Raw genomic sequence first — 22935 nt, 5'->3', positions numbered from 1 at the left:
TACGTCCCTTTTGATGCTGGGAACCTCAAGTTGTGCAGCACTGAATGGGCCTCCAGTGCGTGCGCAGTGCACCATACAGACCCTGTCCGTAGAAAGGGTTACCTGATTTTGGTCATTCGAGCTATTGTAAGATTTTCTTGCATGAAAACAACTCCATTCATCATTTCTACTGTCAAACAGAAAGGATGTTCACATGAGAACTTCTTGCTGCATTTCTAGATAAGGACAAGGCCATGCAGGTGGTGTAATTGCCGGTCTGGAGGGGGAGCTGCCTGCAGGCTCCTCCATTACAGTGAGCTGAGGTCGTCCTGCGGACAAGGGATTTGTGCAGCACAACACAGGCCCAAGGGCCGCGCTGGGTGCGGAGCGGTTTAATTCTTACGTGCTCCACGAACTCCCTCGCGTGCAATGATCTCCTGGTCAGGATCACTGCAAGAGCCAACAGGTTTCATTGCATCGTGACCACGGTCCCTTCCCCAGCTGCCATCAAGGGAAGAGGCTTCCCGTCTGTTGTACGCTGCCCGTACTCCAACCGCGAGACCCAGCACAACACATGGGTCTGTATGCGCTGGCGCAGACAGCGAGCGCTCTGCGGGACAAGTGTCTCCAAAGCCCGGGAGACCCCAAAGCTCGGGGCTTGCTGCCAAGTTTTAGCCATGCCACCAACGTGTACTGTGATTGTACAGACGCGTATTGCGATCCATACAGTGACCAGGGATATCCTGGGAAGCATGTTGTGATCGGAGACATACAGTGGACAGACGCGTAGCGCGGTGTGTACTGCTGCCACAAACACGCAGCACAGCCTGAACTGCCACCATGAACATGTGCCACCGCGCTCGCTGCAGTTGCAGACATACATCACAGCACGTACCGCGGCCACAGACCCGTAGAGAAACGCGTGCTGCAGGCGCAGGCTTGTAGCGTGACCTGTGCTGCGAAGACACCGAGCACGCGACGCACGCTGCGCTCACAGACAGCCCTCGCAAGGCAGCACGCCGCCATCACGCACTGCAATGCCTGCGTCGCAGACGCGTGGCGTCACGCCTGCTGCAACCCCGCGCGCAGCGCAGCCTCCCGCCGCCAGGTGGCGCGCTCCTCCCCGGCGGCGGGTGCACGTACACCTCGCTGCCCGCCCCCGCAACGCTCCGCCCCTGCCCCGCCCTCGGCCCGCCCCGCAGCACCGCTCCCGTCCCCGCCCCCGCGCCGCTCAGCCAATCGCAGCGGGGCCCCGCCGACCCACCGCCTTCCGGTCCGCCGTCCGTGTTTATTTTTGCCGCGGGAAGGAAGGAGGCCGTGTGATGGGCACTTGCGCCGCCCAATCGGAGAGCCGCCGCTCGAGGGGGCGCGGGGCGGGTAACCGGTGGTTTGGCGCGAGCGGCGGCAGTGGGGCCGTGCGGCCTTTTCTCTTCCCCCCCCCGCCCCCGAAGCGGCTGTCCCCCGCCGGTCCCGGCCCCTCTCCCCCCTCCGCATCGTCAGCTCCTTGTACCCTTCTCTCGGTCTCCGTTCGGTCTCCCGCTGGCCCACGGGGGCCCCCTCCCGGCTTCCTTCCCTTCTCTCCCCTCAGAGACCCGTTTGCTGGGGCTGCCCGAGCAGCCGGCCTCCCCGCCTCGGGCGCCCCCCCCCCCCCCCCCCCCCCCCCTTCCCACGCGGCAGCTGCCCGGGCCGGGGTCCTGTCACGGGCACCGATGGCCGGCGTGATCCGGCGGCTGGATGAAGCCGTGGTGAACCGCATCGCGGCCGGCGAGGTCATCCAGAGACCGGCGAACGCCATCAAGGAGATGATAGAAAACTGGTAACGCGGGGTCTGCCCCTCCCGCCCGGCTGGAGGGGAGGCAGGGGGCTGCCGCGGGCGCTGGGCCGCAGCCCGGCCTTGCTCGGGGCGGGGGGGGGCTGCTCCGCGGCAGCTCGGCGCCGTCCGGCCCTCGGACGTGGGGAGGGGGCTGGAGGCATCGGGCGCGCTGCGGCCGCTGTCACCGCTTCCAGGCTGCCGGCGTGTAATGATGAGTAAACGTAAGTTTGGGTGCTGAGGAGAGATAATACGTGTGTGCTCGTATTGAACGCACACGAGGACAACTCCGTTCAAAAAGACTGTCTAAACTTGTGTTTGGGTTTGTTTTTTGTTGTTTGATAAGCTCGTGAATCATTTGCTTTCAGTGTCAGGTTAATACTTCAGTTATTTGTTTTGAAGATAAAGTCTGTCTGGGATTAAAATTGCTGCCTTTTCACCAGTAAGTGTAGTGAGCTGTATCAGCTGTGTGAAAGCAAGCAGCAGAGTCTGCAGTAGGTTTCAGTAGCAGGGAGAGAAGGTCTACGTGTTGGACCGGGCACCTTCTTAACTTTAAATTTCTGAAAGTTCTTCATAACTGTTGTGGATGGTGATTTAGAATAATATATCACTGTAGTTAGAAGAAAAAGTAAGGAAACAGTAAAGATTTATTTGAAACAGGATGAATTCCAATATGAGTGACGAGTAGAAACAAATTATCACTTGTGTGAGAAAAATTAAATTTTAAATCAAAGTCATGTAGTCCTTTATTCTCTAGAATTGCTGTTCTCTAGAGTGCTTTCTTGGTTTCTGCAGTTTGGATGCTAAATCTACGAGTATCCAGGTAGTAGTTAAAGAAGGTGGTCTGAAGCTCATCCAGGTCCAAGATAACGGCTGTGGTATCAGAGTGAGTAAACAAAGTTGACAGCTGAATGCTAATGTTTAATGCTACCTTTTAAAATTTATTTCAATTTATAAATGTTTCTGATCTTGAAAAAACTTGGAAACAGAAAGTGACTATTACTTGTCCCTTTCACATAGAAAGAAGATCTAGACATTGTATGCGAGAGATTTACTACGAGTAAACTGCAAAAATTTGAAGACTTGGCTAGTATTTCTACATATGGTTTTAGGGGCGAGGTAAGCTCTTCATCAAGGTTTTGAAACTGTTCATTGTTTGTTGTTATCCTGTTGTAGTGGGGTTTACATACTATCTCATTCCTGATACTCTTTACAGAAGCTTCTGTTTTCTGAGGGAGTCTGCCATGTGAATATGGTTCAAAATACATTTCTATGTCTTTCAAGATTAGATGGATGCCTAGGGAGAGGTATATACTCTTTTTGCTTTCTGGAGTAAGATTTTTTTTTTTTGAAGTAAAACAAGACCTGTCTTCTCAAATGCTGCTTCAGCAACCTACAGGTAAAAGACAATGAAAGATTTGAGTGGAAGGTGAATCTTTGATGTCAGACATTTGTCTAAATACAATACTTTAAATGTTTGAAACGTACGTCTGTCTTCCTTTGCTTTTGCTATTAGTCAAAGTTAGTATCTCTGACCCCTCAGATATACTAGTTCTCCATGTTCTCATAGGCTGTATCTAAATGTGTCTGAAAGAACGGTCCAAGATGAGTTCTGCTTTCCCCTCCAGATGAACAAGATATATAAGTATGTTGCCTGTGCTCAGATACATAGATCCTTGCATGCTCCAGAGACTAGACTGCTTGAGTCCTCTCCTCACACACTTTCAACATAATCAGCTCCACAGCCAGTGGAGTCTTGTCCTGAGGCTGGTTTCAGCAGGCTGTGTAGACACGTCCATTGAGTTTTCCAGGAAAACCATTGGAACCTAACTTTGTAATATGACCTACAGTCAGGAGAGGAACTTGGGCAGGGATGAGGAAGTAACGGCTAAAACCTTCCAGCTGTTTTTTGTTAACATGAAAGAAAGAAAAGGGCACAACTAATAACTTTGCAGATTTCTTATAGTTATGTTACATGGTTAGCTGCTTGCATTGTCAGAGATAATGAAATGTTAGAAAAGCCAAAAGAAGGTCCTGGCTAAAAGTCAGTGTTATAGGTACTAAAATTTGTTAAAGCTTTACTGACCTGCAGTTTTCTTCTAAGGGTTTTTATTAATTACTTGCAAGTGGCATATCAAAATTTAGTGATGCTGTTTAAAGCGTGGACACTCCTCAATGGTCTCCAGAGCAAGGCTTACAAAGATGCTTTCTCTTTCTCTAGGCATTGGCTAGCATCAGTCATGTTGCCCATGTTACGGTAACAACTAAAACAGCTGATGCAAAGTGTGCATACAGGTATGCTACCTATTATTCAACTGACTTCTGCTGCATGTAATAATGAACAGATGTATTTAATTCTCTTTTCAGTGCTCTTATTAAGGAGGAGGGTGGGGTCAGGAATTAAGTGTTTCTAGGGTAGTTACAAGAAAGACCCAGGATGTGAGAAAACATAGTTTGAGTGATTTTTATTCCAGATTGTAAAGGTAAGCTTTAGCTAAACAGTGTATTTTAAAAGTTGGCAGTGGTGGAGAATCTTAAAGGGAATTATACTTTAGCAGCCAACGTAGGGTAAACTTTTGTCTTTTTCTCCATTTCAGGATAAAATTATGTATATACACAGTCAGCATGTCTTGCAAATTTCTTAAGTCTCTGAGCACAGGATTTTACAGCTTAGTTTGCCTCTGTTTGGTGCCTAATCCTATCCAAAAAAGGTTTTGAATATTCTTCTGAAAACTTACTCTAAATATAAGCAAGCCTATCCATTAATTTCTCAACTACTTTTAAGAAAAAGAAGGAAAAGAAAAAGAAGGGGAAAAAAAAGACAAGCTTTGCATCTTGGTTTTACAAAAGATTGTGTGACTATGTCTTTCTTGCATTATGTATGTAGGGTATGTGAGAGGGCAGAAAAAGTATGCCCTTTGAAATTATGCATCTGTATAACTTGCTGAAAGACCTATGTGGGTCAGAAATCTCTTATGGTCAAAATCCCGTTACAGTGAAAAAGGAAACAGATCTTATATGTAAAGTCAAGAATTTCTTATTAGTGTAACTGAAGTGTAAAGTCTAGTGGAAGAATTGTTATTAGTCCAGGTCTAGCTATTAAAGAAAGATAAAATACAATAATCCTGCCTTTACAGGAAAAGTCTCAGTAATACAATTTCAAAACACATATCCCGTTATCTGCCCCTTTTTCTCTGCTGTTCTTCCCACTCTTCCACTGCCCCTCTGGGTCCTAAGGTCAATGAAGACAGTTTTTCTCTAGCAGAAAGGTGGGGGGTTGCAGCCATTTGTCAGCATCCCAAGTTCTTTGCTGGGAGGAGTGTGACGATGATGAGATTTCTTTTGTCTTCTCCCTTTTGTTATCATCTGTCCATGTCTGCCCCCCTGTAAATCTAGATGTTTGACAACTTCTTATTTTCTGCCTAGAGCTACTTACAGTGATGGAAAAATTAAAGCCCCTCCAAAACCCTGTGCTGGAAACCAAGGAACTCAGATCACGGTAGGTTTTTTTTTGCCTGTTCTGTTCCCTGGTAGTTATGCTTGCACCACTTACTGGTATGCATTACATTGTAAGGTATGTGACAGTATCACCTTGTAGAATATTTTCCAAATTATGTTGTTGTGGTTTTTGTTTATTTCTTTGTTTTGTTTTCTTCGCCAAAGACAGCAAGGTAAATTTCAGAAGATCTTTTTTTTTTTTTTCCTTTCTTCCTTCTGAGGATAGCATAGTCATTTACTATCAGAAATATTTCATAATCCTTTTGGACTGCTGAAAGCCTTAATGGACAGTTAGGGCTACAAGAAGCTCAGAATATGGAGGAGTGGTCTACATTGTATGAGCCAGAGTGGGAAGATGAGAGCTGGCACAGGAAACTGCAGAACCACTGTTTGTTTTTTCAGTCATATCTTTCATATATCGTACCAAGATTTGAACGTGGGTTGGGATTAGGATTGGCATTAGAATTATGAAGAATAAGGAGCTCAGAATGGGAAGGAGTGTGTGTGTTGCACAGTGTAGGGTAGAAAGTGGAAGCCTGGCCTAGGAGTCTGCAGGTGTGTGTTTGTCTTGCAGTGGGAGCATACGCCCGGCAAGCTTCACATGTCAATGTTTAGGATAATGTGTCTTAAAAGCTGAACTTTAAATTTCTGCCTTTCTCAGTATAGCAGAAAAAAAATTTGCATGTTGTTTAAATAAATAGTGAAAATGAACAGTTTAAGCTGCTGTTTTAATGACATTAACAGCCTTGATTGCAGCAACTGTTTTAACATTTATTTGCATTTCATTAAAACACAGTGTAATCAGGGAATCCATTGTTACCTGCAGTGGAAGATATATAACTTTCACTGAAAAGTGAGCTGTAGAGTTCTTGTTATTATTGGCAAAAATACTGATGTACCGAAATACTTGAAAACATACATTTTTCTGGAGTTGCGTTTTGTTAGGTGAACTGAAGCAGGTAAGGAATAAATTGAATGTTGATCCTTCATAAACTAAAATATGCTCAAAGAATTTTGTAGTATCTCTTAAGAAGATGCATTTAGATTAATTACCTAGTAAGAGAAGATTTTTTAAATTTTTTTTAATTGTGATCTTTTTCTCTGTAGGTTGAAGATCTCTTTTACAATGTAAATACAAGGAGGAAAGCTTTAAAAAATCCAAACGAAGAATATGCAAAAATACTAGAAGTTGTTAGCAGGTAAACTGAGATAGGAGGCTCTGTGTTTTGGTTTTTTTTTTTTATATACTGCCATGGGGAGTACAGGGTTTTTTCAGAGGGACTAGCATATGTGTGTTTGGTGTCATTTTTTGGTTGTTTTTTTGTTTTTGGGTTTTTTTTAACTGTTAGTGTACGGTGTCAGGTAACAGTCCAATTTGATACGGAAAATCAGAGGAGAAACAGTGTATTCAGTCTATGACTATTATTAGTAAGAATTCCAGCAAACAAATGGTGATAGACTTGAATGAGTGAACTCTCAATGAACTTGGGCTGAATAGAATCCAAGAAAAAACTGTGCAGGAGCATTGAGATTTGGCTGAATATGAAAAAGCTGAATGGCGATTTCATGTCCTCAGAAAAAAAATAATATCACTTTAGCTACCAGATGTTCCCTTCCTGGGTCCCTTTGTTGCATCTTTTGCCATGTGCAGAGGCTTTGCAAGCAGGATCTACACAATTTAACCAAAATAATTGCTTTACACTTTCAGTAGACACAAAAGCTAGCAAAGAGTAGCAAGACTGTATGCTAAGTGCTAGCCTGCTCCCTGAATGAGCTACTTAAGAGTCTTTACTGCCCAGGCAGACTTCATCCAGGAGGTGAAGGGTCAGGTCCCACCGCTCTGTGGAACAGGCTGATCTGAAGTCTTGCTGAGTTACAGGCTTCCAACTCATTGGGGTTTTTTTCCATTAGGATTTTACATCTTTTCATTTTGTTTTTTCCCCTCTTGAATTTTTGAGTTACTAACTGTCCCGGTCATAATGGTCTAAGCTCTGTCTGCATTTTTATGTTTCTCATCCTGCACGGCTCTACTGTGTGTTCTTTCTCACAATGTAGCAACTTCCCTAGAAGTTTGAGTCAAGGTTACGCAGCTGTAGTGTATCAGAACTTGGCCCTGGGATCACAGATAGCTGAACCATCTGGGTAGGGCAAGTTAGAAGGGCAATCGAGCCGTTTTTCAGATCCTTCTCCATAGTAGTTGAGACTTGATTCTGTTACGCTAGGAGGTTTTGCTGTTGTTCTAGTTAAACACATGCAATGAAACTGAACTAGCCAGGTCTATAGAAGTTGATCAGGTTTTTTTGAGAAATAAGCTAAGCTGATCCTTGAATTTCATATGGTTACAGGTGAGTTATAGAAAACATTTATTTTTATAGCTGTTTAGTCACCAAAAGCTCAGTTTGGCTCAAATCACATTACTGTGTAACAGGAAATGAAATTGTCCCTGTTACTAGCTGCTTTTCAGCATTCGGGGAAAGTAACCTTTTCTTTCACATACTGCAGTCTTATGTTTACCTCTTTTTCAGGTATGCCATCCATAACTCGGGCATCAGCTTTTCAGTTAAAAAGGTATGTAAATAAAGTCTTTATAACCTCACCATGTGTCTGTATATATGTGTGTGTGTATGTATATATATAACGTGTATATCTGAAAATGCCAGAAAACTTGCACTGCATCTTTTGCAATGGGAATAGAGCCTTCCCTTGTACCGAAATGTTGAAGTGTACATTGATGCAGTTTGGCCAGAAAACACATTAGTTAAAAGTAAACAAGATAAAAATATATTTGTCAGGAGTTTGGAGTTTTCTATGTGGTCAATGTTTTATTTTGTTTTAGCTTTATGAGCTGTTTCAGCTTCTTTTGAGAGTCTGGTTACTAATTACTGCATGAAAGAGGATGGGGTAAAGTACCTTCATTCTGTGGCATTCTTGATAATTGTTTACTGAACTGCTTATGTTCCTCACTTTCAAAGATGGAGTTATTAGCCTGAATGGGTCTGATGCGATCTAGCAAATCTTGTAATCCTGTGCCATTTACCATCTATTAATTTTCTGAACACAAATAAGTAAATAATAATACAAAACATTATAATGATGTTACGACCCATGCCTTTTTGTTAGAAATGTTATTGTTAAGTGTCCTGATTTCAGCTGGGACAGAGTTAACTTTCTTTTTAGTAGCTGGTACAGTGCTGGGTTTTGGATTTGGTGTGAGAATACTGTTGATAAAACACTGATGTTTTAGTTGTTGCTAAGTAGCGCTTATCCTAAGTCAAGGACTTTTCAGTTTCCCATGCTCTGCCAGCAAGCAGGTGTGCAAGAAGCTGGGAGGGAGCATTGGCAGGGCAGCTGACCCGAACTAGCCAAAGGGGTATTCCATACCATGGAATGTCATGCCCAGTATATAAACGGGGGGGAGTTGGCCGGGGGGGGCGGATCGCGGCTCTGGCATCAGTCAGCAGGTGGTGAGCAATTGCATTGTGCATCACTTGTCTTTTCTTATTTCTTTTCTTTTGTTGTTCTATTCTTTTTCATTACAAGTATTATTATTCTTAGTTAGTAGTGTATTTTTATTTTTACTTTAGTTATTAAACTGTTCTTATCTCAACCCACGAGTTTTACTTTTTTTTTTTCCTTTCCTCCTCCCCACCCCATGGGGAGGGGGAAGCGGCTGCATGGTGCTTAGTTGCTGGCTGGGGTTAAACCATGACGTTAAGTTTAATGTATTTTTAAAACTTCAGCCAGAACTGAATTGATTGATACTCATTTCTTCTCTCTTTAGCAAGGTGATACCGTGTCAGATGTTAGAACCTTATCAAACACCTCAACAGTGGACAACATTAGGTCCATCTTTGGAAATGCTGTTAGCAGGTGTGTTGATGTCAAGTTTCCTTTTGACATGAAGTTTTCTGGTAAATCTCCCTTCCCTTTCTCTTTGAAAGAACATGGGCTGTGCCAACTTTTCCTGCTTCCTTCAAGGTAAATGACAGAGAAGAGGGAGAGCTCCATTATTGCAACACTCCCCTGTCTTGCAGAATGTGTGACTTTTTTTAGTATATCAAAGGAAAGAGGGAAGTTGCAAAGCTGTTCCTTTAACGCAGTAAAAGGACACCATCTGCTTGTAGCTTTCTGTGTGCTCATTTAAAAAGAGCAAGCTGTACCTGTGTTCTCTACAAGTTCCTAGCCTCTTCCTACGCCATGAAAATCTTACCACTTCTTGCCACAGTCTGCTATCTGATAAATTTTGAAGTCTCCTCAAATTAATTTTTCTGAAATCTTGTAGTTCAATATTTTGACAAAAGCTACATTAGCTGAGGCTGAGTAAACCAGGCAGAAAAGTTGAAAACAAATAAAACTAATCATCTTTCAAAAATGTATCTGCCACTTTAGGAAAAATTCTCTCTTTATAAGACATTCAGCTGTAAAGAATTCATTGAATGGACTTGTGGAATGGATTTGTCCCATGAATACTTGGGTGTCAATTTGATTCAGTGACTAAAATCACACTTGACCTGTAAGGAATGTAACTTTTCATACATGTAAACACCTTTACGAAACACAGCAAAATAGAGAGGCTCTTTAGTGATAAGGTTTGCAGTGGTGTTTTTATTTCTTTGTTATGTGTTTTTTTTTGTCTACTACTAATGCTTATTTGATACAGTTTTTCCTTTGTACAGTTCTGAATAAATTGTCCATTTCAACTTAAATGGTTTAATTAGATGTTTTGAAGTGAAACTTTTTTATTTTACCCAATTTAAGATGGTGTTTAGTCTAGCTTGTTATTTCGACTTAAAAAATGAACACAAATAAAAATGGCACTCAGTATATATTGAGGTTGAATTGGAAATAAGTAGCCCATAAGCCTTTTCTATGTTAACTTTAGAAGTTGGCACAATGCCTTGCTAGAGAGCTGTGCTCACCAACTACCAAAGTGGATTTCCTTGACTAATGAATCATGAAAATTATAAAAACTGTTATGAAAATTGTTAATGTTAGGATCTGTCTGCATGAGCAAGAATAAAGTGTTCACATATTTATGACTTCTTAATAGCCCACCAATAAATATTAGACTGACAAAACTGGACAGAGTAGTTCAAGAAAAAGAATCTCTTTCCCTGGCTGCTGACAATTTTGAAGTGTCCTTGTCTATCTTCGTCAATGACTTAAATGGTGAAATGCATATTAGAATTATCAATGGATGGTTATAATATTATGGATACTGTGATATGTTAAGGTATTAAAAAGATACTGTGGATAGTTTTGCAGACTCCAATCATACTGTATTACTACTTTACATTTACTTAGAAAGGAGAAACAATGCAGTTCAGATTAAATAATTTTTGTGACTCAGCAATGAATGTTTGAACTCTCAAATAATTCTAATGTTTTCATTAACTGTGATAAAAATAGAATATAGAACAGTATATCGCTACTTGTGAGTACTGTTTGAAATTTGCATCAACAGAAAAATTCATTTTTTGTATGTGTTTCTGTCAAACTGTCAATAGGGAACTGATAGAAGTGGGTTGTGAAGATGCAAGTCTGGCCTTTAAAATGAAAGGCTACATCACAAATGCAAACTACTCTGTGAAGAAATGTATATTTTTACTCTTCATAAACCGTAAGTTTTAAAAAAATAAAAAAGCAGCATGTTCAGTCATCTGTTGCTTACATAATAATAAGAACAACAAAACTTTCTGAAGAACTGAAAAATGTATGAGCATTCTTAAAAACATTGCAGAATAAGTATCACAGTTAATTGTAGATCTTAAGGTGTTTTTCTATTTGTAATGTGCATCATGCTTTGCACTCTAAATATTGGAAAGCAGCTAAGACTGGGCCTAAAGAAACTTAAGCTTGGGACTATCAAGGTTATGATTGTGTCCTGGCAACTTATACAGGGTGGTCTCTCTATTCTATAGCAACATCGGCATGGGATGCAACAAACATTGACTGTATGAAACAATGAAAAGGTAGTCTGGTTATTTCAGTATTTGTGGAAAAAATACTTCTAAATATAAAACATACTAAGAAGATATTGCCTATTCCTGGTTTTATATGAAGAATAAATAGGTCTTGGGGAAAAATGGGTATAACAGATGCCCTTTGAAGATATGAAGCCTGAAGATGTTGGTCTGAAGGAGCAGTTGGGCACTGTGCAGTGTTTTTCAGTGGGGCTCTCTGAAAATAGCATTTTGTTCTGTGTTTCAGATCGACTGGTAGAGTCAGCCGCTTTGCGGAAAGCCATAGAAACTGTGTATGCTGCTTATTTGCCAAAAAGTACACATCCATTCCTATACTTAAGGTAAAGTAATAGGAAGAAGTAGCCTTTTAATACTATCTTGTAGGATATAGCTAGGGTGAGTAGGTTTAGAAGGACATTTGTGTTCCTGATAGTAGTGATAAGCATTGCACTGAGGTAATTGCCAGACAGAAGATAATTAAATCACATTAAAGAAGTCTTAAGACGACAGGCCTTATTTTCAGAAGTAGCAAGTGTCTGTAATTTCAGCTTAAGTCCTTTCATATTGACTCATGAGACACTGCAAGTAAAAGATACTTCTAAAAACTGTTTTTTGCAGTAGTACAATGGAGAGATTGGTTTAAGCTTACCTATGTAACCTGATTTTGGTGAGTTTGGAATAGAGTTCTTCAGATTAATTTTTTAATCCGTTTGGTATTTTTAATATACCAAACAAATCTGACTGTAGTGTAGCTTTAGCAGGTTTCAGGACCTTTTTGACTTCTTTGCATGGAATAATGGCCCCAAGTCTGACAAATTTTGTACTGAACCAATTTGTGCCCTCTCTGCCATCCATGGGAAACTTTAGGTTAATTTCTTTTAAAATGTTTTCCAGCCTGGAAATAGCCCCCCAGAATGTAGATGTGAATGTGCACCCTACAAAACATGAGGTCCATTTCCTTCATGAAGATAGTATTCTAGAGCGTGTGCAACAACATGTAGAGAGCAAGTTATTGGGCTCTAATTCTTCAAGGATGTACTTCACTCAGGTGAGCATATGTGTTTGAAGTGACCACAGCTCTGCACTATTTTAACTATTGTGGATACATTTACTCTGTTCAATAGTACAATCTATGCAGTGATTGATAGTCATCAGTGTTATACTGGCAGCTTGAGATTTCTGCTCTATGTTTCAGGGATGAAATTGCTTTACTATACCAATGTTAACAACGTGGCAGTGAACTTGCTGGAGAAAAAGTGCATGAAAACATCTTAAATACTTTTATGTCAAGTATCTGTTCAGTCTTTTTGATTTTACAAGTATATTGGTCTTCACGTGTGGTAAATTGTTTTTATTCTGCCCTGGCTTACGTGAAAGACGTGTGACTGAGGAAATTGTTTGTTCTATGTATTTGACAACACCTTGGATTTAATCTAACCGGGGAAAAAAATCAGGAAGAAGATTTCCTAGTATCTCTTTATATAGAGCATAGTTTAAAATTATAACTATAGTCTTTTTAAAAAAAAAAAAAACAAACAATTTTCGTTGTGCTTTTTTACATTAAAGATCTTTCCCTTTTGAGATAAGGGAATGCTAACTAATGATTTCATTAACTGCCAAGATGATGACATCTACGCTATGGAAGTGCAAAGTTGGCAGCCTGTTTAAGCAGTTGACACTGCGTTTGTGGGGCTTGAAAGTTACTTGCCTCTGAGCAGTAAGATGCTTTGAGAAATGTGGCTGATCTTTGTGGGTTTTTTTCTTGTTGTTGTTGAATCTCTTCTCTTTACTTCCCCATACTTGAATGAAGACATTGCTTCCAGGGGCTGACTGTTCTTCCAGTGAGGTTGTAAAAGCATCAGCAAACTCTTCTGCGGCTTCCAAAGGAACCAGTGATAAAGTTTATGCGCATCAGATGGTCCGCACTGATTCCCGAGAGCAGAAATTGGATGCTTTTCTTCAGCCGGTGAACAACCCCCTAAGTACAGGCCCCACTGAAGCAATGACAGAGGTTAATGCGGGACCTCCGGAGGGTGTGGTCAGGCCACAGGATGCTGAAATGGAAGATGTCAGTGATCTAGTTGAAATAGCTGACGTTCAGGAGGACACAGTGATGCCTGGGGGGTTGAGTGAGAGTGGACGCGTGTCTCCTGAGACAGTGCCTCCTCGGTAAGTTTCATCTTTCCTGAGGTCATGCAAGGCTACCTATTTATTTCATGGCATGGCCCTGAAACTGAAGATTTTTCTGATCTCTTTGGACTTCTGCTTTTTCAGAAGGAAAAATTTGCCTAGAATAACTTTCCATGGCATTTTACTGAGAAATTAAACTTCATCTGTGAACTGTAAATTACATAACTTGTGATAAATTTTGTAACTGTGTCCTGGTTTCGGCTGGGACAGAGTTAACTTTCTTTTTAGTAGCTGGTACAGTGCTGGGTTTTGGATTTGGTGTGAGAATGATGTTGATAACACTCTGATGTTTTAGTTGTTGCTAAGTAGCGCTTATCTTAAGCCAAGGACTTTTCAGTTTCCCATGCTCTGCCAGCAAGCAGGTGTGCAAAAAGCTGGGAGGGAGCATGGCAGGGCAGCTGACCCGAACTAGCCAAAGGGTTATTCCATACCATGGAACGTCATGCCCAGTATATAAACAGGGGGGAGTTGGCCGGGAGGCGCAGATCGCGGTTCGGGAACTAACTGGGCATCGGTCAGTGGGTGGTGAGCAATTGCATTGTGCATCACTGTGTTTTTTTTTCCTCCTCCCCCCCCTTTTTTTTGTTGCATTCCTTTTCATTACTATTATTATTATATTTCATTATTACTATTGTTAGTATTATATTTTACTTTAGTTATTAAACTGTTCTTATCTCAACCACGAGTTTTACTTTTTTCCTTTGCTTTCCTCCTCCTCACCCCACTGGGAGGGGGAGGGGGAAATGGCTGCGTGGTGCTGAGTTGCTGACTGGGGTTAAACCACGACAAACTGGAATGGGATTTCCATGCATACTGAAAGGCAGGAAGCAGTATAAATGATGACATTAATTTAGGGAGATCATACTGGTCCGTCTCTCTTTGGACACCCTTCCTTTTGTGGGGGATAGAAACTACATCACTGAATTTTGCAGACATTGCCCTAGTAAAGAGAAAAGTGCTGTAATCTTTTTATAGCTCCTGCAGGAGCTGTTATGAGAGGCCAAAGTCTTCTGAGGGAATCTGATTTTTCCCCCCCCCCCCCCCCACCCCCAGTATTACAGAAAAGTGATAATGAAAAAAATCATTAGAAGTATCAACATTTTTTTGATGTGTCCTTTAGAGCCCAATTCACTTGGTGCTTAAACAACAGATGTCTGATGTGATTGGTATTAGAGAGTCATAAATTCTCTTATGAATTACCTTTTCCTAACAAATAATGCCTCGGAAGTAAAATAAAACAGTCTTTCTGGGAAGCTTTGGGAAACTTTATGCATTCCTGTGTTAACGTACAGCATGTGAATTGAGCATCCCATCTGTTGGTGTGTTTTGCCTAAGTGATAGGAGAATTGAACATAATTCCTTTTGTTTCGGTATTGCAGAAAGAGACCACGGGAAGACGTGGACATAGAAATGGAGAAAGATGACACCAGAAAGGACATGACTGCTGCCTGCACCCCTAGAAGAAGAATTATCAACTTGACCAGTGTATTGACTCTACAGGAGGAAATTAGTAACCAGGCACATGCAAGTAAGCAAGCCTTTTGGTTCTCAAGATTATTGTTATTCCACCAACTAAATATGATTGTTTGAACTGCTGAGGAAAAAGATATTTAAAAGATGGCCCAGTCAGCTCACTGTGCTGCTAAGTGAGCTTTTAACAAAAAACGTCTGTTAAACTTCAAGGGCCAAACTTTGAACAGGCAGCTGCCATACTGAGCCACACTGGAGGACTGTTTTAAAAACTTTCGTGTACCTTGGTAGTTGATAGACTTTTTATGCATTCTAAATATTTTGCTAAACCTTAACTTGCATCATAACTAATAACACTACAAATTCACAGCTTGAAAAGCTAAGTTGTTCCGTAATTTTCAAACAGAAATGGCAGCTACGATACGGTCATTACAAAAATTTTGCTTAGTCGCATGATTGTGAAGTAGACTGGGACAGGCTTGATAATCATTTTTATTTACTGCTTTTGCTTTTCATTTGTATCTGTCCCAGTTATATGAAATGATGAGACTGGTGAAATACTATTCTCTCCTCTGGTAAGAGTTGTGTTAAAAAAAGGTAAAAGGTTTGCAATTCTTCCTAGGGTTGTTTCCCTCTTAGCTCTTTCAGTTGCCTTCAGATTCACACTGAGTCACATAACCCGTATTATTCAGTTAGTGTAAATGTTGGGAATCTCGTGTTCTGGGGGTTATGTTGAATTTATTTTGATTTTTCTGGTAGTAAGAATCGGGGATGCTCCACAGCTAAAATGGCTAGACTAACAGACATCTGTAATAAATAACTTTTTTTATAGATTACTAAGAGTCTTGATCTTTAGAAAGCATGTACTTACTCTTTACTTGTGCTCCAGAAGAAGTTTTGCATTAGGCTCTTAATTCTGAGCTGGTAATTCCATATCTGATTGTCACTGTTTAAATACTGAAATCGAAGAGTTGTCCCTGAGCCATAAAATCTCCAAAAATGTCTCAAAATACATGGTAGAACTTGTGTAGCTGCTTGAGGTTGTGTCTTGTCTTCACATGTGTAAGAAATACCTACAAGAGACCTTTGCAAGAAAGAAATACTTCTCTCACAATATTGTATTCCTTTGGAAAAGGTAGCAGTGGAGTTTGGGTAGCGTAGTGCTTTGTACGTGCTGTGACTGCAGTACCAAGCTCCTGTAACGAAGCTGCTCCCAAGGACTGCAACTAGTGACTCTTTTTTTTTTGTGGAATGCCTAAAATGAACTCTTATTATGGAATCTAACTTCTCATACTCTTTTGGGTTTTTTGGGGTTTTTTTTTGTTTGTTTGTTTGTTTGTTTTAAATATATAAATGAGAAGGCCAGAAACTTATTTTGGGAGAGAAACATAAATAAATTATGGACCTATTCTGTCACACTTCCAGGATTTAGTCTGATAATACTAGATTTTGTTGCAAAGTTGTTTTACATCTGCAGTTTTCTTTGAAGTATGTCTGTGTTCCCTTACTAATCTCCTGTGGCTGGAAACGAATTTTTGAAAGGCTATTCAAGTCAAACACAGATTTTTTTTTTTAATTTGCATTTGTAGTTTAACTGTTATATAACTGTTCTCACTTATGCTTTAATATATGATTATATGTGTATGCACACAAATTATTAATATTTCAAAACATGGATAATTGATAGCACAGGCCTATAAGAAGATGCAGGGGTGTAGTAGTGACTGAACAGTAATCTGAGACTTTAATGCTAAAAAAGACACAAACCACTTAACTAGCTAAATTAGGGCAGGGTTGCAAATATGAAATTATATCCTTTTGTTTCTTTCCCACCCCCTCAATTGTTTCAGATCTTCAGGAGATGTTACATGATCACTCATTTGTTGGCTGCGTCAGTCCTCAATGGGCTCTGGCCCAGTATCAGACAAAGCTGTATCTTCTCAATACAACAAAACTAAGGTAAAGACACTGTTAGACTTGTTGGCAATTGAAATAAGTACCAATTACCAAGCTAATTAGAAGAAGGAAGGAAATGACAGGAAAAACAACATTGTTTTCTTGTTGCCCACCTGAAAAGTCATGAGGCTAAAGATTAGTCAGTCAGTTCAGAACAGCGGAAACAAGTCTGGCATGCTTGGGAAAAGTTGCAGGGAATCAGCGTAATTAAAATACCAGCTACTGTATTGTGTGCTCACAGACTGGGGGAAGGGAAAGACATTTTATTTGCTTCCTCATAGTCTACAGCACACTGTATAAAGATAAGCAAGCAGAGGCTTCAGAAAAGTCATGTAAAATGTTGTATCCAGTTGGGTTAAGAGAAGCTGCAGGACATGATCATAACACAAAGTTTGTATTTTTGCATATGCAGCCTTACAGGGCCAGCTACATAAGTTTTGTAACAAATAAGAGAATATACTTAAGATAGACATGTCTATGTCAATTTCCAAGCTTCTGTGCATTTTTTGCAGTGCAGCAAAGGAGTAAAGAGGTTGAAATATAAGTTATCTGGGAATAAATTGATAGCGGCTGCATGCTTGAGTATGTAACATTTCTGCACTGATGTGGCTGATGATGTCAGAAACCAAGAAACAGATTTAATTGTAAACATCTAGATAGTGCGTGTGAATCGAACTGTTTAGTTAAAGTAAGATCTTTGTTACTATGAATGGATATGTATGTCTGGTGTTTCCAAGATGACCCTTACTTTCCCCTCTTCATTATGGTAACTTGGAGATATGTGATCCTGTCCGTATAACTAATTTTTGTACTTCAATTTAGTCAAGAACTCTTCTACCAGATACTTATTTATGACTTTGCAAACTTTGGAGTCTTAAGGTTGTCTGTAAGTATAATTTTATGTTATATCCTATATAAAAAGTTTTTTTAAAATTTATTTACAATAAGCCAGTCCTTTCAGACAAATGTATAATTTTACAGGTTGGGTTTTGTCCACTACAAGAGCGATGTTTTGTTTCTTTTACAGTAAGAATAGAATGTAGAAAACTCTGTTAGTAATTTTGTAGCTACTACTGTAAGTTGTCATCCTGGCTGCTTGTTATTAGTGTCACTTCTAGATATTCACCAAGTTTTGCTGTTGCTCGTTACATTGGGACAAATAATTAATTTGAATACACAATCTATCAGAAATAGTGTTGATTGCTAGCGTTTATCCTGTAAATATCACAGCACTTTGCAGGATTCTGGACTGCACAGAATTATATCAGAAATTCATACTTTTTAGACTGGTTATGATAAGCAGAATAATTTGCTTTGCAGGTCAGAAACAGTATATTACAGTTAGTTTACCTATGTGAAGGAGGAAGCTATAGATTTCCAGTAGAGTGTGTTGATCATTAATGACAGTTTCGCCTTCTCCATTTTCAGGAGCCAGCTCCTTTATATGAGCTTTCAATGCTTGCTTTAGAGGATCCTGAAAGTGGCTGGACAGAAGAAGATGGCCCAAAAGAAGGGCTTGCTGAGTACATTGTGGAGTTTCTGAAAAAGAAGACTGAAATGTTGAAAGATTATTTTTCTCTTGAAATTGATGAGGTGACTGCTGCTGTTACTTCTGATAGTAAATGAATGGTGGACTTGGCAGTGTTAGGTTTACGGTTGGACTCGATGATCTTAAAAAGTCTTTTCCAACCTAAATGATTTTTGGTAACAGGTAACAGCATTAGTTTGCTTGCAGTACTTACTATCACTAAGGACTAGCTCCAGTAAGATTTAGGTGGCTTACCCTTTTCATTAAAAATGCTTGGGACTCGTGCTGCTTTTAGAAGGGTGCTACGCAAAGAAGTTTATATTTAATTAGTTACCAAATAAAATAATTTAGTCATTGCTTCCATAACTAGAATGCAGATCTCTTATCCAACAAGGTGTGCAGCTTAACCAGCTCTCTAGCCAAGCAGGGCTACAGCATCACCATTGCTCTCAATGTGTCCTTTTTTTGTTTGATCTAATGCATCCCTTACTCTATACAAAACTGAGCAGCTTCATCAAGGGTCATATAACCCAGACTTCACTCAGATATTCTCCTGGGAAGTAGGATCTGTGTAGTCAGTAGCTAGGTAGAGGAGGAGAAGGCGGTGGAGGCTGAATTCAGGTCTTCCTGAGCTGAGTGGCTTAAATCCAGGCCTCGAAGTTAAACACTGCTACTAACCCTCTTCTTGCAATGTCTGCCTGGCATCAGCCTTTAAAAACTTGTAACTTCGGATACCCCTACAGCTCACTAAGTTTGGTAAGAATCAGTCTTACAATATGTAACAGTTCTAGTGCATTTACTGCAAGAAAGAATTTTTTTTTTTTTTTTTTTTTTAACTGAAGCAGCAGTGTTGCCTTGCAGGAAGGAAACCTTATTGGGTTACCACTTCTTATAGACAACTATGTTCCGCTGCTGGAAGGACTGCCTATGTTTATCCTTCGCTTGGCCACGGAGGTATAGTCTCTTAATGACTTTATTCATTCACAAATGACTCTTTCTATTTAGGAAAGAATGAAGTGAATCAAATTAATTCATCAGAAGCTGCGAAGGAAAGGCTGGAGTTGGTTAAATGTACTGTTACATGCTCCAGACGCTTTTGCTATGGTTACTGGTTAGTTGTGTTTTGCCTCTGCATTCATAACTACTGATTGAATGACCATATATTTTGATTTAAAAGCCTGCATTTCTACCCTTTTTTTGTTGTTCTGTACCTTATCAGCACAAAAATGGCCAAGACATTATGATGATTTTGCCAAATTAAGAATCTCTATCAAGTCTTTGACTGCTACCCAGATCCTATTAAATGACTTCTTTTTCTTGTAACAGGTAAACTGGGATGAAGAAAAGGAGTGTTTTGAAAGCCTAAGTAAAGAATTAGCTATGTTCTACTCCATTAGAAAGCAATATATAATAGATGAAGCCAACCTGACAAACTCTCAGGTACAAGAATATGTAACTAGTCGTATGAACAAACAACTAACACCACACAGGAAACTTCCTCTTTTTCAACTATAGACCTTCAGTGAAGTGAATCAAGTAGCAGTGTGGCAAGATTCTGAAAGAATGTGGCTTAAATTTTCTGAAGTATCATATGTATTAAGAGAACCTTTTAACTTTGGGTATTGCAGCGTAGTTTAATATTACAACAGTCCTTGGCCTCTGAGTTTGGGATGTATTTTTTAACCTGCTGAGCTATGATAAATTTCTATAGAAGAAGGATGCATATAAATTAAAAATATAGTCTGCTTGTATCCATGTATCTGCTTAATCATTCAGTTAAGCTAGCCCATTCTGCAAGTGACTTTCCAGAGCTTAAAGTTAACTTGACTATATAGAATGAACTTCTCTAATACTAGCAGAATTTTACAATTGCTGTAGTCTTACATAATGTTTCTTAAGGAGTGCTCTCCTCTAGTAAAAGAGAATTTCAGTTTAATTGTTTGTCCCTTTTTTTTTCCTCCTGTATTTCAGAATGAAGATTCTGACTCTGGTTCAACAACATGGAAATGGACTGTGGAACATGTACTTTACAAAGCTTTCAGGACTCATCTTTTACCTCCTAAACACTTCACAGAAGATGGCAACATTTTGCAGCTTGCTAACCTGCCTGACCTGTATAAAGTTTTTGAGAGATGTTGAGCAAGTAGTTATAGACTGGTGTGTATCTAAAAAACATTCGTGCTACATTCTGTTTTACTTAGTAGAGGATAAAGCTGGAATCTTGATGGAGGAAAGAAAAAGAGGGTATTTAATATCATACTAATGTGATAGCAAATGGTCTATTTTCCTTCTGTTGATCAAACAATAAAAAGAATTTTTAGCTATGTCTAAACCCAACTGAAGCTCCTAAAATAAAATTTCCACTTATGCTTTGAGTTTCACTATTAAGCAATATGCTAATAGAATACAACTTCTACTGAAGAAAATTAATTGGGTTAAGTAATTGTGAAAGGAGATAGAGCTTAACTTAATTGAAATGTGAGTGCTTTAACTTAGCTTGCTTCTTGAAAGCGATATAGGTTGGTTACCTCCTTTTGTTTTAAGAATGACCATCATGTGACAGTACCTGCTATGTGAATGTAGATGCAAAGCACTTAAAATCATCTGTTACTGCAGGAGCTAGTCTTGTAATATTTCAGACTCCTTGCTCACATAAGGCAAATCCCTTCCCTTTTAATCAAGGAGTCTGAAAATGGAAACAGGAATCCTCTGACAGATAGCAAATGAGCACTGCATGCATGACATCTGTTTCAAGGAAGAGTTGCAGCTGACAATCTGACTACCAGCTCCAACCTGAGAGGAAGCCGTTAGTCTTGCTCAGCCAGGAAAAAAATGCTTGAGCTTTAATTTGACCCCTGAGAAAACTTGAATTGTCACAAGGAGGCCCTTGGTGCCACTCTGTAGCTTCAATGGTGTAGTTTAGAAGAAGTGAACTAGAAGCAGATGTGCTCTCCACCATACACCAAAGGAGGTTTTAGCAGATGTGCTGCACATGTGAATGCTCTCAAAACCCCCAAAGTATTCTTTATCTTCAGAATACGCACTGTAAGAACAACTAATCAAGACCCTTATGGTTTCTTCTGTATAAATAGACAAAATGAATGCAGAGTGTCAGCAGCACAGACAAGGATCTGTGATCACTGAACTACAGCTGTCTCCAATTTAATGAGTAGGCTTAGGGAGACCTGCTACATACAAGGCTGCTTCTCAACAGGGAAAACATTTTTCTAAGTCCAAGAGGCATCTAGCATCCAAACCAAAAAAGAAAGCAAGCTTCAGTTTTGCACTGTGAAGATACCTGTTCCATTTGAAAGAAGCTCTGGTACAAGCAGAAGCACTAATGCTCTGGATTGCAAAGGTCCCAAAACCTGCCTTGCTTTGAGAAATACTCCTGAAGGGCAGCAGTTTGCAACAGGAAAGCATCTGATACGAGTCCAAAAGGAGGGTTCCTCTCATAGGCAGCTGCTGGCCTCAAGCAAAGTCTAACACAGGGCCAGCATGACTTCAGATACTTCAGAGTTGTCACTGCAGGTGCTGCTCATTTCCCACTTGTGATGTCCCAGCTTGAAAGAGTGGACACTGTCCATGTAGCATTAGCATTCACTGTCTGTAGAGAGCAGGCTATGGACAAAACCCACACTGTTCCAGAAGGCACCTTCTTCCTTGTCCTCCCCTCTTTGATGGCAATACTGTCAATGAGATGACTGGAGTGTCATGTCTTCCTGAGCCAGTGAGACCAGCAAAGGGGAAGTGGATACGTGGCTCGCCCTGCACAGAGTATAACAACTGAGCAACCAACAAAATGAAATTTGAAGTGAGGAACTGGCTTGAGTTGGCCTCGATCCACATATTACTTCCTGGTGATGGGGGGCACCATGATGGTGGAGCGTTTAAGGAGTGGTAATGGGAATCACATTTGTATTGTGATTCCACTGTATATTGCCCTTGCTATAGTGTGCTTGTCTTGTCATTTTGGCATACTGCTGTATCACTCCTCTAGATCCAAGTCACATGTAATGCTTAATATACCAAATAAGTAAATTTGATATTAAACATGAAAAGCTCCCTCTGTGGAACATCCAAAAGAACCCGTTTAGAGAGTATTGGACTCTGACATGTGTACATGTGAGAAATGTCTATAGACATGCACAGACATGCTTAAATATATGTTAAGTGGTGTGTACTCTCATGCCATGTAACAGTTTCAGCTCCTGATGATGCCATTCTGTGGGTTTCCGAGCCCCCGCAAAACTAACAACCCAGAAAATCGTAAGTGTATTTTAAGTTATGTTCATTTTTTCCCTTTTTTGGTACTTAATGGAAACCTGATTACATAGTGCCGAGTTTCTGGCACAAAATGAAAAATACTCGTAATAAGGCTGAAACAGCTTTTTGTTAATCTATATTCACATAGTTCAGATAATCAAGTTCAGAGCTTGAAGCAACCTGATACAGGTTAACTGTCTTCCTATGGGGAAAAAAATGCAGGAAACTTTTCTTGCAAAATGTATTTTGAAGTTAAGATTGCAATAAATCATCAA

The 22935-nt window shown here is 40.2% G+C and overlaps 1 protein-coding gene across 6 annotated transcripts; it reads left to right on the top strand.

The window, feature by feature from the left end:
- The first annotated feature begins 1636 nt into the window (after positions 1-1636).
- On the top strand, positions 1637-22935 carry MLH1 (mutL homolog 1). 6 transcript variants are annotated; one of them, XM_050891452.1, is made up of 18 exons: positions 1637-1795; positions 2585-2675; positions 4011-4084; positions 5216-5288; positions 6395-6486; positions 7813-7855; positions 9069-9157; positions 10795-10907; positions 11498-11591; positions 12145-12298; positions 13061-13419; positions 14820-14968; positions 16761-16869; positions 17689-17752; positions 18295-18459; positions 19256-19348; positions 19721-19834; positions 20366-22935. In XM_050891452.1, exons 1-18 carry the CDS (start codon positions 1689-1691, stop codon positions 20531-20533), a joined length of 2151 nt encoding a protein of 716 aa, XP_050747409.1. In that variant the 5' UTR covers positions 1637-1688; the 3' UTR covers positions 20534-22935. The 6 variants fall into 6 exon arrangements, with proteins under 6 accessions (XP_050747409.1, XP_050747410.1, XP_050747408.1 ...); XM_050891453.1 differs by lacking the exon at positions 18295-18459 and adding an exon at positions 2810-2908; XM_050891451.1 differs by lacking the exon at positions 19256-19348 and adding an exon at positions 2810-2908.

This window comes from Gymnogyps californianus, chromosome 2 (assembly GCF_018139145.2).
Source record: "Gymnogyps californianus isolate 813 chromosome 2, ASM1813914v2, whole genome shotgun sequence".
Classification (NCBI taxonomy): domain Eukaryota; kingdom Metazoa; phylum Chordata; class Aves; order Accipitriformes; family Cathartidae; genus Gymnogyps; species Gymnogyps californianus.
The sequence above is the reverse complement of the archived record's forward strand: the minus strand, read 5'-3'. Positions and strand labels throughout refer to the sequence as shown.

Excerpts from the sequence above, each read along its gene's own strand:
- MLH1 (XM_050891451.1), top strand. The coding sequence starts at position 1,689 with ATGGCCGGCGTGATCCGGCGGCTGGATGAAGCCGTGGTGAACCGCATC. Across the intron at positions 4,085-5,215 it reads GATGCAAAGTGTGCATACAG|AGCTACTTACAGTGATGGAA; the intron begins GTATGCTACCTA and ends TTTTCTGCCTAG. Across the intron at positions 7,856-9,068 it reads TCAGCTTTTCAGTTAAAAAG|CAAGGTGATACCGTGTCAGA; the intron begins GTATGTAAATAA and ends TTCTCTCTTTAG.